We start from the raw sequence: 15008 nt of genomic DNA on the forward strand, positions 1-15008 counted from the left end.
TCGCTCGCTCAAACACATTGTAGCATAGCGTTTTTTGCTTTATCTAGTTTTTAAACTTTCCCTCGCCATTATCCTTGTGAGTAGCGACGGGAATCAGCTGTTACAATCAGACAAACGCAAAAATGTCACTTCAAGTCGATGGGCAGTCAATCAATTGCAGAGAACACCGCATACATTCGTGAAGTGAAAATCGATAGATAGATCTGAACCTGGTGGAAAAATGGACAGCCTCGATGATCTTATGACGGTAAATTTTGGTAAACTTGGTAAGCTCGGTCACGCATGGTAAAAATCATGATGTCCTCTGAAAGATCCAGCGGAACGCCCATTGAAGGGTCTTTGATTTCGAACAAAACCGACCATATAAAGACTGGCGGACACTCTGTTCCCTCCTGCTCTTGAACTTGAGTCCACACCTACATATCAAAATCCTCCCCGGAAAACAGAAATCAGTATGAAAATGAATAACGTTCACATTTTAATTCGTGTCAGACTCGTTGAAAAACTAGCCTTGATGTGCCATGGTGCTGCGAGACACAACGAGACCATCCAGAAGCTTGCATTCTCCAAATCCAATGTTCCACCATAGCATGGAAATCCCATAGCATATTAGCTCGAAACGTAGCTTCATTTGATAGTGATTCGGATACGATGGATATTGGAGAAATACAATTTTTGAAGATAGTAATCGAGGAGGGTGGAAAGGGGTCTAAGAGATCCTTGGAGTTTACGAATGGCACTCGGCACTCGATCGATTAGTGCTGCGCGTTAGAGATGTTCGGACGGACGCCATTGAGAGCTATGTGTCAAGTGTAATTTGAGTTTCTTTTTGATACGTGATACTACGTGATATGAAGTGAAGCAGAGGGATGTTGGGGATGAGCGTCAAATTTCTGCACAAACATCGTTACCTATCGTTACAGATCGTACGTCGGCAATGCAGAACTGCAAATCGTATGGAGCCGACGTCAGTTTGACTTCGAACACATTTGCGTTTGCGTTGCGCGGAGTTTACTACCTTACATACCTTGCTAGCGAGAAGGCAGGGGAAAATATGTCTCTTTGGTTTCCCCTGCTCAGTCTGAAGTATCTGTGGGCGAGTCACGCGAATAGAGTCGTCCCAATTAGCCAAAGCGTTGTCAGTAGAGGAGTTCAGAGCATCAAGTGACTGGAACACCGAATAGAGAACTGATCTGAACTGATGTGCAAGTATTGCGGTCACGATTCGTTGGTGTCACGGTACCCGTTGCACACCGTGACTCAAGAATCAACGCTTTCCTAAAACTATCTTCTTGATCGCTTCAACAAGACGTTCAAACAGGCTTCGACGCCTGTCTGCGACACCATAATCATCATTCAATGAACAATGCTTCCACCCAATTCGTGTTCGGTACTCAAAGAATAGTTGAAACCGCAGATGAACTAGCGAATCTTATAGACGGACCGCCTATCAAGGCAGGCAGGAAGCCTGAGGTACCCCGGTTTCAATCTCGGAATGAGCAGTCGCCCTATGTATCAGTGTTTGAAGGTTCGTACTATGGCTAAGCTTCCCGTAGTCTCATATTGAAATGTACTTTTATGTAGATATTGCGAACCAGATTTACGACTTTGAATCAAATCTTTTGAGCAAAGAGGAGGAGAACGCGCTCGTTGCTTTCCGAAGACTCGAATGTACGTTCAACATACCCTCTGCTTCTGAACGAAATTCAAGGAAGCTTCAGACCCTTCAAGGTATATTCTTATTCGACTTGGATGTCGAAAACCCGGATGGCATACCCGGAGATCTCTGAGCAAATATGTGTCAGAGGTTGGCGAATGTGGCATCAACATTGCCGTTAAGGAACTGTGTATGCCTGTGTCGGAAATAATCAAACATAGCGACGGAGTGAGTGTGAAAGAGGAAGTGAAGGTGGAAGTGAAGATGGAAGTGAAGGCGGAAATGAAGACAGAAGTGGATATTCAAGGGGTAAAGGTGGAGCGTGAAGTAATTGACTTGACAGAGGACTTGGATGATGAACCCAAGACTTGTCCCAGCTTGCACATCCCTTCCTCGTCGCCGTCAGAACTCCGAAGTCTTTCATATCTCTGCGAAGACGAGGCTCACATGACCCTCGATGAAGCCCTTGCTAGGCTCTCAGTCGACGAAGTAAAAAGTCTAGTCAAGGACTGCAAAGTGAAGGCAAGATTGAGCACGGTGAGTTTTGTTTATCCTGACTGCCAATCCCTAATAGCCAATCCGTCAATTAGAAGGATGGATTGATCCAAGCTCTGAAAAGGCATGCTCACTCCCAAGGCAATCTATCCACAATGATGCGACCTCATGCCAAGCAACGTTCACCTCGTCAAACACAGCTGAGTTTCTGTCCAGGTGCTTCGTCCTCGATCACCCAGGAAGCGAGATTACAGCACATGGCGGTGCAGAAACTTGGTATCTGTGGCATTATAACATTCATGAACGTCTGTGTGCTGAATTCTAATACAGGATCGTGTCTTCGAGTGAATCCCGAATTCCACAATCTGCTTCAACGGCTTGACATAATCTTTTACCGCAGGTGCGTTTACAACGTCTTCAATCCTCGATTTCCCACGGGGCCTTCATCTTTCATCTTCTACAGTACTTCGATTCCCGAAACGGTCTTCCTCAATTCCTTCCTCACAGTTTTTAAAAAACGTGTGTACCCTGCGGTCACTTCGGCACGCAGCACAATCTGGCCCACACGGGATGCATACCTCGATTACGAAGAAGGTCTCAAACTTCAAGCGATCTTTGATTCGATTTTGGAGGATACTATCGTTAAACCTAAAGGATCAATTATTCCCGTTGGTTCAAATACTCAGTTCCGGATGCCTACTTCTTCACAGACAAAGTTGGTCAAAGAGTCGATCAATGGCGCAGTCAAAATGGAACAAGATCGACAGGGGAACGAGGTTACGGTAAAACCGGAATACGATTTTGAGATGGTAGATCTGTCGACGATCCTTGGTCCCGAATTCCGGCTCGAATTCGACGAAGACGATCAGGACAGTCAGCCGAAGGCAAGCCTAGAAAAATGTACGGCAGCGGCAAGGGTTGTTGCAATCTACGACGCAGTTCTCAAATCTAAGTGGGACTTCTGCATTTCTGTTACAAATGACAAGTTTGAAGAAAGCAGGGAACCATCTTTACAGCGATTCGAACAAGGTGAGCAGATTCTGTTTTTTTTGTGACATGTTATTGATTCCTTCTCCTTGTAGGCTATGTCCTCGCTCGCCTTATTTGGAAGGTGACGGAAGCCTATGCTCTACTCCACAAATACGAAAAAGAGCTCGAAGTCCTTCAATCACTGTTGGCACAAAAGTTCTGGCGTCAAGCCAAACGAGGGAAGTGGTATGAGAGGCGTGCACTGGTTCAAGATCATCACCTTCCGAAGTTGTATAGGTCAAGGGCAGAGCGGAACGGATGGAGCAAACAACATCTGCTCGATAAAACATACAATCTGTCAATTGAGTTGAGAGAAGGCTTGTATGAGGCCATGGAGGATACGGACACTCATCGTGGTTTGTACTATCCTTGTGTCCAGAGTTATTGTTTAATGGCATTCCTCCAATAGTATATCACAAGTCCCTAGTGAAACGCCTCACGAAAGTCGAATCAAGAATGAAGGTCTCTGTCGACGACCGACATACCTATGACGTCCAGCTGCAGGACGCAAATGACATTTGTGTCTTTGCGCATAGGGCGCAAAATGCCACATGGACTGGCGAGAGATCGGCACCAAGGTGGAAGGCCAGAGCAAAAGAGGGTATCATCACAAATTGGCTGGTACGAGATGGCTTCGCGTATGCATCTGATGAGTCCGAGGAAGTTGAAGAGCCCGTTTTAAAGCCCGTAAGTCGCTGTGTATAAAACTTTCGCAACTCAGAACTGATCAGGTATCAGCCCTCTGGAAAATCCGTTTGGAAGACACTTGATGGGTCGTCTACTTGCAATGTTGAGACGCGCGCCCTTCAACATTATGCACAGGAGCAATATGGAGGATTTCAAGGGTTCGTCTTTTTTTCTGTCCTAGTATGTGTTGATTGGACCGTCGCTTTGCTCCGACAGTTTTCATTCAGAAACCTGCATTCTCACCACTATTTTTGGTCTACTGTTTTGGGATATTATCTTCGCAGATATTCCTGGTGCCTTCGAAACTCCATATCAAATTGCCCCTCTGGATCTTGTAGAGGATTCATTCTATTACGCTCGTAAGGAGTTGATCAAAAGTCGATTGAAGGAACTCAAGGACGGAGATGCTCTCAAAATCCTGGATAGGCATGATAAACTTTACCGAGAAAGCAAGACATGGTGTGTTGGTGTAAGATGGGATGTGTGCGGAAAGGACGAGTTAGCGGAAATTGTTGAGGTAAATATCGATCTTTCTCTTCCTCTACCTCGATTATCATTTTGAATGTAAAAACACCACCAGTGCATAGGTGGAGAAACTTTGGAGGTCATTTGCGAACTTTTTTGCCATGACTATCCTGCTCGCGCAAGTGGTGTTCCCGATCTCATTTTATGGAAACATGAAGAACGCAAATGCAAGTTCGTAGAGGTCAAAGGGCCGGGTGACAGAGCACGAGACAATCAAACGGTAAGCAACAATCGTTGATCTATTCTCAATCCTACTAAATATTCTCCAGCTCTGGTTCGATACACTTCTTGGTGCAGGGTTGGATGTTGACCTTTGCCGAGTGTTGGAGGAGAACACAAAGAATGTCAACGCAGAAAAGGAGAAACGTGACCAACGTATCGCAAGAGAAGAGAAGGCACGTATAAAACAAGAAAAGACAGCAAAGGGGACGAAGCTAGAACAACGCAAAAGAAGAAAGGCCAAGAGAGAGGAATCTGATTCAGATAATGCCGATGAGTTAGATATGGATATGGACGTGAATGCGGATGATGAAGCAGACTTTCGAGGACCTGAAAACGTGGATAAACTCAACCCATCCCCTCCTGTTACCAGAATGAAGCGGCGTCGCTCCCTCGAGGATGGTGAGGGCGAGAGAGACTCCGAGTCCCGTCCGTCCGTTCTAGCAACATTACAAGACAAAATCGCGTTTCCGGAATGGTTTTCAGTGCCCATCGTCGATATACCACATGCGAAGAGGTTAAAGACTTGCGAAGGAGACTGATATTGACCCTAATGAATGTTGTATTACTATGAGCATCCTTTATTTATCACTAACTTAAGCATCTTGCATCTTGTAAAGTTGGTGCACATACGTCTGTAAACCTAGGCACCCGGTGCGTTCACCGGCCCGGTGAGATTCCGGGCCTAATACGGACGAATTCGGAATGTTGCCGCTCGTTGTCGACGTTGAGCACAATATCAAGTCACTCTCTCGGTTTTCTCACTTCACTTAGAGGGTCTATTGATACCCCAGCACACATGCGCTATGCTAACAGCTCTGCTTCGAAGCAGGTCGCGTCAGCCATTAGGCGAAATGGTTTTGGAGTATTCAGAAGAGTAGCCAGAAGAGTCAGTTCTACGAGTCATTTTTATCCCAGTTTGAACGGTCTGATACCATTTCCGTTCTAGCATCTGGCCACAGAATCAACAGCTACACCTAAAAAGAAACCCCGGATTGTGCGCAGAATATTCTTCGCTACCGCTACCCTTACTGGATCCTTCTACGTTGGCAGTGCTTTCCTCGCATTCAACAACCCTGACTACTATGATTTCTTCTCGGAACATGTACCACTTGGTCAAACTATGCTCGAATACGGTGAAGCTAACCATTGGGATACCATGACACTGCATTCTGCGATCGACTATACTGTACGAACAGCAACCTCATTGAAGGATTTCGTAACGGAGAAAGTCAATGGGGCGCCAACAACGGTCAAAGAGGTCAAGACAATGGCAGAGAAAACCGCACACGACGCTAAAGCCGCGACCATCAGGACCATTGCGGCTTCGAAAGAGCGAGTAAAGGATGTGGCAGCACACGTTAAAACTGATGTGCAGAAGGGGGAAGATAAAGTTACTGGAAAAGCTGCGGCGATTGCCAAACACCAAAGTGAGGAGTTGATTGAGGGCCTTAGTGATCTCGTCAAAAAGGCGGAAGAAGCTCTTGCCTTGAAACCTGGCAGCAGTTCTAATCCTCCCGGTGCTCCTACCGAGAACGAGTCGACACCCGAATTCAAAACAACGGATGTATACGAGGCCCCCCTTCCGGTTGGATTTGAGCCCCCACCAGGCTTCTCTCGACCTCCTACCCCCAAAAAAGAGCCTCCTCCTCCCAAATACGTTGACCTTCCTCTTGTTGCACCTGCTGTTTCAGATCTTGCCTCTTCTGAGCCCATAATATCTCATTTAGCCGGGACAATCGATAACCTCGCCTCTTTCCTGAAAAGCAACCCCGAAGCGGCAAGTCGTGTGACTGACGTCCTTGATCTTGCGAAGGCGGATCTGTCATCACTTGCTCAGCGAATCGAAGGTGCGAAGGAAGAAGAGAGAAAAGGTCTCGAGACAATGCTGGACGAGCAAACCAGAGAGTACACCCTAAAACTTCTTGAAGTCGAGATGGAAGCACAAGACAGACTGGATAACCAGGAGGAAGAATTCAGAAAACTATTTGATCTCCGTCAGAGCCAACTCGTCCAAACTTACCGCCAGAAATTAGAGGAGGAATTGAAAACTCAGACTGATCTTATCAACGAGAGGTATGTTGCTACGCTTTGAACGAATCTTGGTCAGACTGATGAATATACTTTGAGACTCAAAAACGAAGTTATTGCCCAGGGCATCGAACTCCAACGTCGCTGGATCCGCGAGATTAAAATGCGCGTAGAGGAGGAGCGTGGTGGACGTCTTGCCAAAATTGATGAATTATCCACTCAACTCAAGCGTATTGAAAGAGTTGCGCTCGATAATTCTGCTTATCTGGATGAAAACATTCGTATTCACGCGCTCTGGTCCGCCATCCGTGCACTCTCTTCATCCGCCCTCTCCTCTCATGTTCGGAAACCTTTCCGAGAAGAGCTTCGGGTAGTGCGCCACATTTCTGCTGCCCGTGAAGATCCTGTCGTGTCAGCTGCATTAGAAACTCTAGAAACTTCAGAGATCCCTGATATCGGTGTAGAGCCCTTCGCCGACCTTGCATCATGGTACACAACGTCCGTTGCTCCCAAAGTGAGCACTGTAGCATTGGTGCCAGATCAAGATGCCGGTTTGCTCTCACACCTCGCAAGTCATCTCTTGAGTTCCTTCCGGTTCAAGAGACATGGTCTAGTGGAGGGTAATGATGTGTTGAGCGTATTGTCACGGGCGGAGTACTATTTGAATGAAAAGGATCTCGATTCTGCTACAAGGGAGCTGAATCAGTTGAGTGGAACTGCTAAGGTCATGTTGAATGATTGGTTAGAGGCTGCTAGGAAGCGTCTAGAAGTTGAACAAGCCCTTGAAGTGAGTCGTCTCCATCGTGCATGCCGTTGGACCCCATTGACGCAGGACCAGGTGGTGCATGCTCAAGCAACTCTCGCCTCATTGCTCATCGTGTAACGTTTTTCATGTTCGCAATCATACAGCTAGTCCGTTGATCATAAAACAACCGTAGAGTAGATAGATTACATGATAGTCAGTTCCGTCAAGCTTCAGGCAAGCATTGAAGCAGATGGAGGGATAGAACTCCCCGTCAAAGCACATTCGCATATAACCTGGGCTCGCCTTACCACAGTCTGGGTATGGTCATGAGAGATATACAGTGCGAATAGTATATCATACATACCTGAATCATCTCTGGCTCCTGCCCGGGTATAGCAGGACCTCTCGACACCTTCACGAGTCCCGGAAATACAGTGGCTCCTACACGGTCGATGTTTCCTGCCTCACTTCTCATACAGCGCTTCACCAACTCATTCTGGCGCGGGGAGAGCGTGCTGCCTAACTCAGGAACAAACGCACGATAAAATGCATCTCCTGACGGTGCATGGGAGCCGTGAATCATACGAGAAAAATCATACGCTGCATCAATGATGGATTTGCCTCCTGTAGTCGGGAGAGCACCGTCCATGCACTTCAACAGAGCTGGCATATGTTCCACCAAGACACTAGCCGTCATGTCTGGAGAACAGCTATCAACAGCAGCAGAGTATGTTTGTCTTCTCCAAACAGATGCTATAGTTGGATCTCCTGCGTTTTTATCGGTAGGAGGTCCTCGGCGGGTGAGGGAGTATGAATTACTTACTGACAAAGATGTGTTCGTGAATCCGAGTGAGCTGATCGTTCGCCTCAGGTGAATTTGTCACGACCAGACAATTAATGATTCCTTCTGAGATCTTCATTCAAATTGTGAGCATTCTTAGTGTCGAGGACTGAGCATGTGCACATACAGTTTCCGATATAATGTGTCTCAATAATGATTGCACTTGTATGGAAGAACCATCGTAACGAGGCGCGGTCTCCGTGATCGTAGATGCCAGATCGTTCAAGATTGCACCACATAGGTCAATGAGCGACACAGGAGAACTACGAACAATATCAGAGGCCCATCTATTGATCATCTTTTCCAATTGAGCAGCAGCATTCTGGAGGATTGACAATTTAATAGTATAACTCAAGTTCAACAGGAGCAAGATAGACGCGCACTTTGATAGAGAAATCATCCACTGAATTACCCGACTTGCCTACGACTCCTGCAGAACCCCCTTCAAGCAGTGCGATTCGTGCGCGCAGCTGAGCAACTTGTCTTTCTTGTTCCTCAAGTTGGGCCCTTTGCTCCTCAACCTTTTCGTGTGCTATGCGCTGGTAGATCGGTCAACATTTGACTATTTGTTCAGATCTGGGCTCACGAAATTTGTCAATGCATATCGATACTGCTCGCCAGATACGACATCTTGTTGCATTTGTAATGAGTTTATACTCTGTTGGTAGGCCATGGATATAGATAGAGATTGAAAAACAGGCCAGTTTTAACTGCCAGTCTCAGCTCTGATACTATTGTGACAGAGGTACATGACAGTTACAACCAAAGGCGCTTATTTTGTGCAAAAGTAGGCGCCTTTACGCGCTGGTGTAACATCTTACTGTACGGAACTTTTGACTTGTCCTCAGCAATGTTACTTAGTACATAGCAGTATCGATATGACATGGCCCGCGGTATCATATCGTTCGAGTCTTTGCTTTCCTCGAATATAGCTGTGTATGTAGTCATCTTGCCAATAGTCGTGATCAAATTGCAGTCAAAACGGCAAAAACTGAGGACCGACCATCACTTCCCAAAACATTGAAAGGAAGAGTAGATTGAATCCCGAGATAGTCGAGGCCCGAATCTATAGTTTCATGGTGCTATTTTGAAGTTCGACCGGAACTGACGGGAACTCAAAGGCCACAAATGTCCGGGAATTGACAGCCAAGGAAGTGGTTAAAATAGAACGATGTCGAAAGCTCCGGTCAACCATCTTTGTCCAGTATGCATCCTTCTGTGTCTTTCGAATTCTTGCGATGCCAAATCAAAGATTCTCCTTCAGCGTACCCAATGGACGAAGGGTTAAAACTTGGGGGAAGAAAATAGATCTTCGCGCGCATTTTCCTCCATCCTTCGAGAAAAATGTGCATCGAAAAAAGTAACTTCAACAGCGCGTGACCAGCTCAGGTGCTGAAGATCCATGAATAACGCTGACTAGCAGCCAACTTGAGGTGATGAAATATGTCCGTTGTATGAGCCTTCTCTTGAGATCCAGATTACATTCGCAGCAGATCACATAGAAGCTTTTCTTGTGGCTCTAGGTCAAGCATAGATACATTGGCATTCTGCAGGCGGGTAGCCAATTTGTCACAGCCTTGACAACTTGTAGGATGACTGAGTGCTGCAAGAATTGATGGACGGATCGCGATGAACTTCAAGTAAGAGCCTGGATCTGAAGTCTTGATGGTGATCTCAAATCAAAGCTTTACTCATCGGGTGCAGATGTAGATTGTTATGTTAAATAAGTAGGCATATGTACTACTGGAAGTGTATTCAGTTTCAGAAAAAGATCAAGATGGACATATTATAAAACAGAACGACGGGCCTCAGTATTAAGAATGTCTGTTCTTCCTGGTCCCCAGCTTATGGAATCGTCGTTCGATAATTTCGTCTATGGAAACAGCAGCTTGCCGCAATCTGTAACGTCCTTACCAGCGTACACCCGCCGTCTATCGCCACCGTCTAGAGCTCACCGCCAGTTGACAGAGCATGTCGTAGAATTATCTTCCGATAACACCAATAAACGCGCTAAACCTTGGGCAACTCTGCGAGTATACAGCAAAGCTCCAGCGGGGTCATTGCCGACTTTTCTGGAAGGAGAGACAATCACAGGTTCCGTAACCTTGAATTCAGACATGAATAACAGTCGACATGTATCATGTGTGAAGGTTATAGTGAGTTTTTCGCTTGTGGAAGAAAAAGGACAAGAAGAGGTTTCGGCGACGTCGGACCTGACGGAGGGCTTTCGGCCTCTGTGCCCGACGGTTCTTGGTCTAATCGTCGGCGGCCCGATTTCTCTGACAGTGACAAAACCTTTAGGTCAGAGGAGAATTGTCTTCCGGGGTTCTTGAGGTCGACCGCATCACATTTCTCGAGACTTCAACGACGCTCTGGACGAAAGATGCGGATGCGACGAGACGGAACGGAATGTATTGGCCATTCTCTATCCACCTGCCTGGTGAAATTATGGCACCGTCTGGTAGGATGAACGATGTTCGGGCATATCCTCTTCCTCCTACGTTTATGGAAAGAAAGACCCGTGCATGTATCCGGTACAATCTTATTGTGCATATTTCCCGGAGTAAATTCAGGGAGGATGGTAATTTGCAGTTGACCTGGATTTATACCCCCACCACGAAACCAGAGCCTCCCTCTCCATTGCGTCAATTGGCTTATCAGGAGAATAGTCCTCTCTTGGGGCCCCAAGTCGATCCAAAGGGATGGTATACTCTGCCTTCGGCAAAGGTTTACGGAACTTTATTCAAGAATAGAATTGTGGAAGTGACACTGAAGCTCTCACTTGCGCAACCGGTGCTGCCCTCATAATATCCTCCTTCCTATCATTACTCTAACCTGTTTTCTATTTCAGCTTAGCTACACGCGGGGCACCGTAATCCCTCTTTCACTAATGCTCAGTTCTATCGACTCTCAAGCCCTAGATTTGCTATCTACCCGCCAAGCTCTGACAGTGAGGCTGCGCCGCAAGGTCTCTTATAAACGTGCACAAAATCTTGCTGAAATCAACGCTCCATGGACTAGTGTAATCCCAACAGAGCCAACCGTCGACTTTGCTGACGCAGTATGGTGGCAACGACCAGGAACTTTGAATTTGAACGAAACTGGCCCCTTGCCGGTCAAAACGAGACTCTACAGAGAACTGGAAGGAGAAATATTACTTCCAAAAAGTTTGAAACCGACATTTCACATATCCCATTTCGGTATTGAGGTAAATACCAACTTATCGCGGCAGTGCTCAATAAATTTGACAACAACATTAGTATTCTGTCGTGATGCTTCCCTTCGATACTACTGGTTTCGTTCCTTCTACACCTGCGCAGAAATTCCACAATGGTCCAATTCTCGAACAGCGCGTGGAGATCGTAACAATGTTTCCCAAGGGTCCACGGCCTATCTCTCATTCTCCACCACAATATCGAGAACAGATCGCCCACCCTAATCGGACCTCTTTGCCTCCCTCTCGAGCCTCCCTCTCTCCATCTAGAGGATGACATTTGTGATTGACTCAAAAGAATTATGAAACGTGTTACAAACGCTTTGCATCCTTATCGTCACAATGTAGGATGTATGGATTTATTGTGTCTCCGAATTTTTTACATGTACTTAGACGAACCTATCACTGTCTACATATACTAGCTATACCGTTCATAACTAACTTGGAGCCCTTTTCTTTTTCTAAGCGCTAAGGCGCCTACAAGTTTTGATACTCTTGAATGTGCTTCCAGTACCACGCGGTACACCCTTTAAACCGACTGTCATGATGTTAAAGCATCAAGCTCTTATCTTCGCTCCTACTAAGACTCTATCATGGCGTCACAAGATAGTGAAGAGAAGCACAACGAAATTTCTGTTGATGCTCTGGCTTTCAAAGACCTGAACGACGCTCAAAGCTCTCAATCAGAATGGACCACGACACGCGTGGAACTCTGGTAGTCCTGCTCAGTATAGTTTACCCATTTGCGACTGGTACTGAAGCGGCGGCTATGTATAGGAGTTTTTATTTATTCTATGTTGGCAATAATGGCCTGTCCGGGTTCAATTTTGGGCCATCGCAGTTTCAAAATCTCCTGTTTATTGCGGGATACGACCCCAGTCAACCACCCTTTACGTTGGCCTGTGGTGACGGTGATTGTGTGCTCCCGTATCTCGGGAAAGTGCGGGACAGTAAGTGCGCGACGGTATCTGTTCACTGATGCGCTAAATATACGGTGACAGTAAACGCAATTGTCCTTCTGACGAACGGTATTAGTTTTGCAATACAAGCCGCATTGCTGCTTCTCATTGGAGCGTGGGCTGATTATGGACGCTGGAGGTGATCCCCACTTCTTTCAGACCTTGATTTGCATTTGTTGAAAATTTTCCAGACCAAACATCACCATTTTCTTTACAATACTAGCGGTAGCCGTGTCTTTTGCCTGGCTGGGCGTTGACGATCCGTCGCAGTGGCGGGCAGGAACCGCACTTTATATATTAGGCTGTGAGTCTTCAAGCCTCTTCAAGCTCTAATAGCACTGGTGTTTCCAAATTTCGCTGACATCCTTTCTACGAGCAGTAATCACATACCAGGTGAGATGAAATGCATAATTGCCTGTATCAACATCTTATCTGAATCGCCCATGTAGTGCACGCTAACTTTCTGGACTGCTGCGTTCCCAGGATTGGTTCGTGATCTTCCAGAGGTGAAAGAGTCATTAGCCGAAGTGAAAACTGGAAAGAAAGAGTGTGTCTCAGCCTCTCATGTGCATGTTAAAATGTCCTCAGGAAACTTCATATAGTTTAGACTCGCACGCAAAATTCACCTCTATATCTCGAAATCGAGTTTCGAACATCTCATTTACTATTCAATCCGTGGGCGAAGTTCTCATCCTCGCTGTGATGGTGGGGATCCTAAAAGGGCTCAAATCGGACTCGAGCACAGAAGCCAACACCAAGGCCTTCAGCGTGTTGATAGCTTTCTCCGGGGGAGTCTGGGGTGAGCCGTGGTCTAGGCATCAGAACTTGTTTTAATACCTCTTTCCCTCAGTCCTCGTTGCTTTACCCTGGTTCTTCCTAGAAAAACGTAGACCTGGTCTTCAAGTACCTTCTGGGTCAACTATCTTTGCCGTTGGATTCAAGCAATTTTATGTTGCCTTCAGGGAATGTTTGAGGCTGAAGCAGACGTTCCTTTATCTCATTTTCTATTTCCTCATGTACGTGGAGATTATTTCACGATGAATTCATTTTACTTATCGAATAGTTGCAGGGGAGACGTATTGAATACCACAGTGTAGATTCTATATTAGCCCTTCGCTCTTGATTGAACATCTCATCTCTACTTCAGAACCGTTGTTGGTACCCTTCAGAATAGGTGCGTTGAAGTCCTTAGGGTCTTGGTCTCACGAGTTTATATCGATCTATCCCAGTCTTGTTTCGTACTCGACCCTTCAGCTGACGCTGCTACTAATTGTCGGTATCGTTGCTCAGGCGATCGGTATCTAGTGAGCTTCCATTCATCTCAATAATTTTCTGTGTAATGTCTCATGCTGTCCCAGTACCTTCTGGCTTGTTCAAAAGCGCTTTGGAATCAGCACAAAGACGGTTTGTTCTCTCGTCAATCAAAGTTGAACGTAGTTTTAATGTGCTTTCAGATGCTCACTTTCAATGCGTGCTGGATCATTGTGAGCCTTCTAACTCAGAATGTCCTTGTGATGTCCTTGTGTAATATTACCTTGTCATCCAGGTCTTGACGATATGGGGCCTCATTGGAGTCCACACGGACAAATTCGGATTCAAACATGTTTGGGAGGTTTGGTGCGCATTTTCACATATTTCTGTACGACCTTGACATGAACTACCTACAATTTAGGGTATATCAGGTCTTCTATGGTGTTATGGTTTGTCCCTGGTGTGTTGTTGCTCGGAATTGCTGTTAATTGTCTCGGCTCATGGAAAATTTGGCGACCCGTTAGGTATGCATACAGTCAGACTATGATTAGCGAGGTTTCGCCGCTACCACAAATGTGAGCCAGAGATGCTCCCGATTGTATACGTAGTTTGAAGATTGATAAGTGACTTGAAGGTTTCTTTTTTTCGCGTTGTTCTCTGTGGTAAGTGATGTGTCGATGTACTTATTCCAAGCTAACCAAACTTTGCAGGTTGGGAAGACATCCGCCTTCATAGGACCATTTGTCTCTTCAGCGATCATTGACGACTCTTCGAATAACAACATGCCCTTTGCATTTCTGTTTGCACTGTTTGTACCTTTCTGTTCAAGATCCGGTCTAGCTCTGACACAGTCCCTGTCAGTGGTGTTTTTAGTATGATCTTCCTCTGGTTTGTGGACGTGCCCCGAAGCCGCATCGAATGCGAAAACTTCGTCAAGGCAGAAAGTGAAAGAAGGGCCTTCGAGACTAGTGCAAGTGCGTATACGGGTGACCCCATAGGCAATGCGTGAAAAAAAAAACAAGAGAGTATCTCTGCCGTTACCTACTGTAGCTCTCCATAACATGCAAAGCCTCAAGGCGAGTAGATGTCCTCATCCCGGATTCGGGAGAAGTACAGAATTCGATAACATTGTATGGCGTGTATGGTCGTCTTTTTTTACGTCGTAGCTGTAGTACTGTACGTGTGCACGTCAATTATGAGATGAAGATGAAAAAAACTCAGATAGGCATGACGTCGACTATCCAAGTCTGATTTGGACTCAGGAGGGTAGGGATGAGAATTTTTAGAATTACTTATATATTTACTGATAAGCCAACTTGTCTACATACAGAAGAAATTTGCACCTCCAGATTGAG

At 46.0% G+C, this 15008-nt stretch overlaps 5 protein-coding genes across 5 annotated transcripts; 4 read left to right on the forward strand and 1 right to left on the reverse strand.

Moving 5' to 3' along the window:
• Nucleotides 1-1249: 1249 nt before the first annotated feature.
• On the forward strand, nt 1250-5271 carry C8R40DRAFT_1135067 (VRR-NUC domain-containing protein). Its single transcript, XM_046229332.1, has 13 exons — nt 1250-1528; nt 1585-1671; nt 1722-2194; nt 2248-2428; nt 2483-2552; nt 2616-3181; nt 3235-3537; nt 3591-3868; nt 3920-4026; nt 4085-4385; nt 4449-4613; nt 4663-4867; nt 4933-5271. Exons 1-13 carry the CDS (start codon nt 1360-1362, stop codon nt 4944-4946), a joined length of 2919 nt encoding a protein of 972 aa, XP_046079454.1. The 5' UTR covers nt 1250-1359; the 3' UTR covers nt 4947-5271.
• Nucleotides 5272-5411: 140 nt separating this feature from the next.
• On the forward strand, nt 5412-7526 carry C8R40DRAFT_1163980 (mitochondrial inner membrane protein Mitofilin; the record flags this gene model as incomplete). Its single annotated transcript, XM_046230435.1, has 4 exons — nt 5412-5489; nt 5562-6688; nt 6743-7430; nt 7482-7526. 4 exons carry the CDS (start codon nt 5412-5414, stop codon nt 7524-7526), a joined length of 1938 nt encoding a protein of 645 aa, XP_046079455.1.
• Nucleotides 7527-7572: 46 nt separating this feature from the next.
• C8R40DRAFT_840777 (uncharacterized protein) lies at nt 7573-9004 on the reverse strand. The gene is made up of 6 exons (XM_046236409.1): nt 8816-9004; nt 8613-8768; nt 8357-8551; nt 8212-8302; nt 7753-8156; nt 7573-7702 (listed from the first exon to the last, which is right to left on the reverse strand). Exons 1-6 carry the CDS (start codon nt 8900-8902, stop codon nt 7619-7621), a joined length of 1017 nt encoding a protein of 338 aa, XP_046079456.1. The 5' UTR covers nt 8903-9004; the 3' UTR covers nt 7573-7618.
• A 1032-nt stretch (nt 9005-10036) lies between these two features.
• C8R40DRAFT_1135084 (uncharacterized protein) lies at nt 10037-11922 on the forward strand. The gene is made up of 4 exons (XM_046229333.1): nt 10037-10385; nt 10531-11022; nt 11081-11437; nt 11490-11922. Exons 1-4 carry the CDS (start codon nt 10050-10052, stop codon nt 11718-11720), a joined length of 1416 nt encoding a protein of 471 aa, XP_046079457.1. The 5' UTR covers nt 10037-10049; the 3' UTR covers nt 11721-11922.
• Nucleotides 11879-14917, forward strand: C8R40DRAFT_840469 (MFS general substrate transporter). The gene is made up of 19 exons (XM_046236408.1): nt 11879-12158; nt 12221-12393; nt 12445-12541; nt 12594-12706; nt 12782-12795; nt 12852-12949; nt 13005-13201; nt 13253-13418; nt 13472-13495; nt 13550-13576; nt 13632-13706; nt 13761-13806; nt 13857-13886; nt 13949-14019; nt 14075-14113; nt 14178-14228; nt 14288-14315; nt 14364-14461; nt 14515-14917. Exons 1-19 carry the CDS (start codon nt 12037-12039, stop codon nt 14660-14662), a joined length of 1617 nt encoding a protein of 538 aa, XP_046079458.1. The 5' UTR covers nt 11879-12036; the 3' UTR covers nt 14663-14917.
• The last annotated feature ends 91 nt before the right edge of the window (nt 14918-15008 follow it).

Source organism: Lentinula edodes (genome assembly GCF_021015755.1).
Source record: "Lentinula edodes strain Le(Bin) 0899 ss11 chromosome Unknown C8R40scaffold_71, whole genome shotgun sequence".
NCBI lineage: Eukaryota > Fungi > Basidiomycota > Agaricomycetes > Agaricales > Omphalotaceae > Lentinula > Lentinula edodes.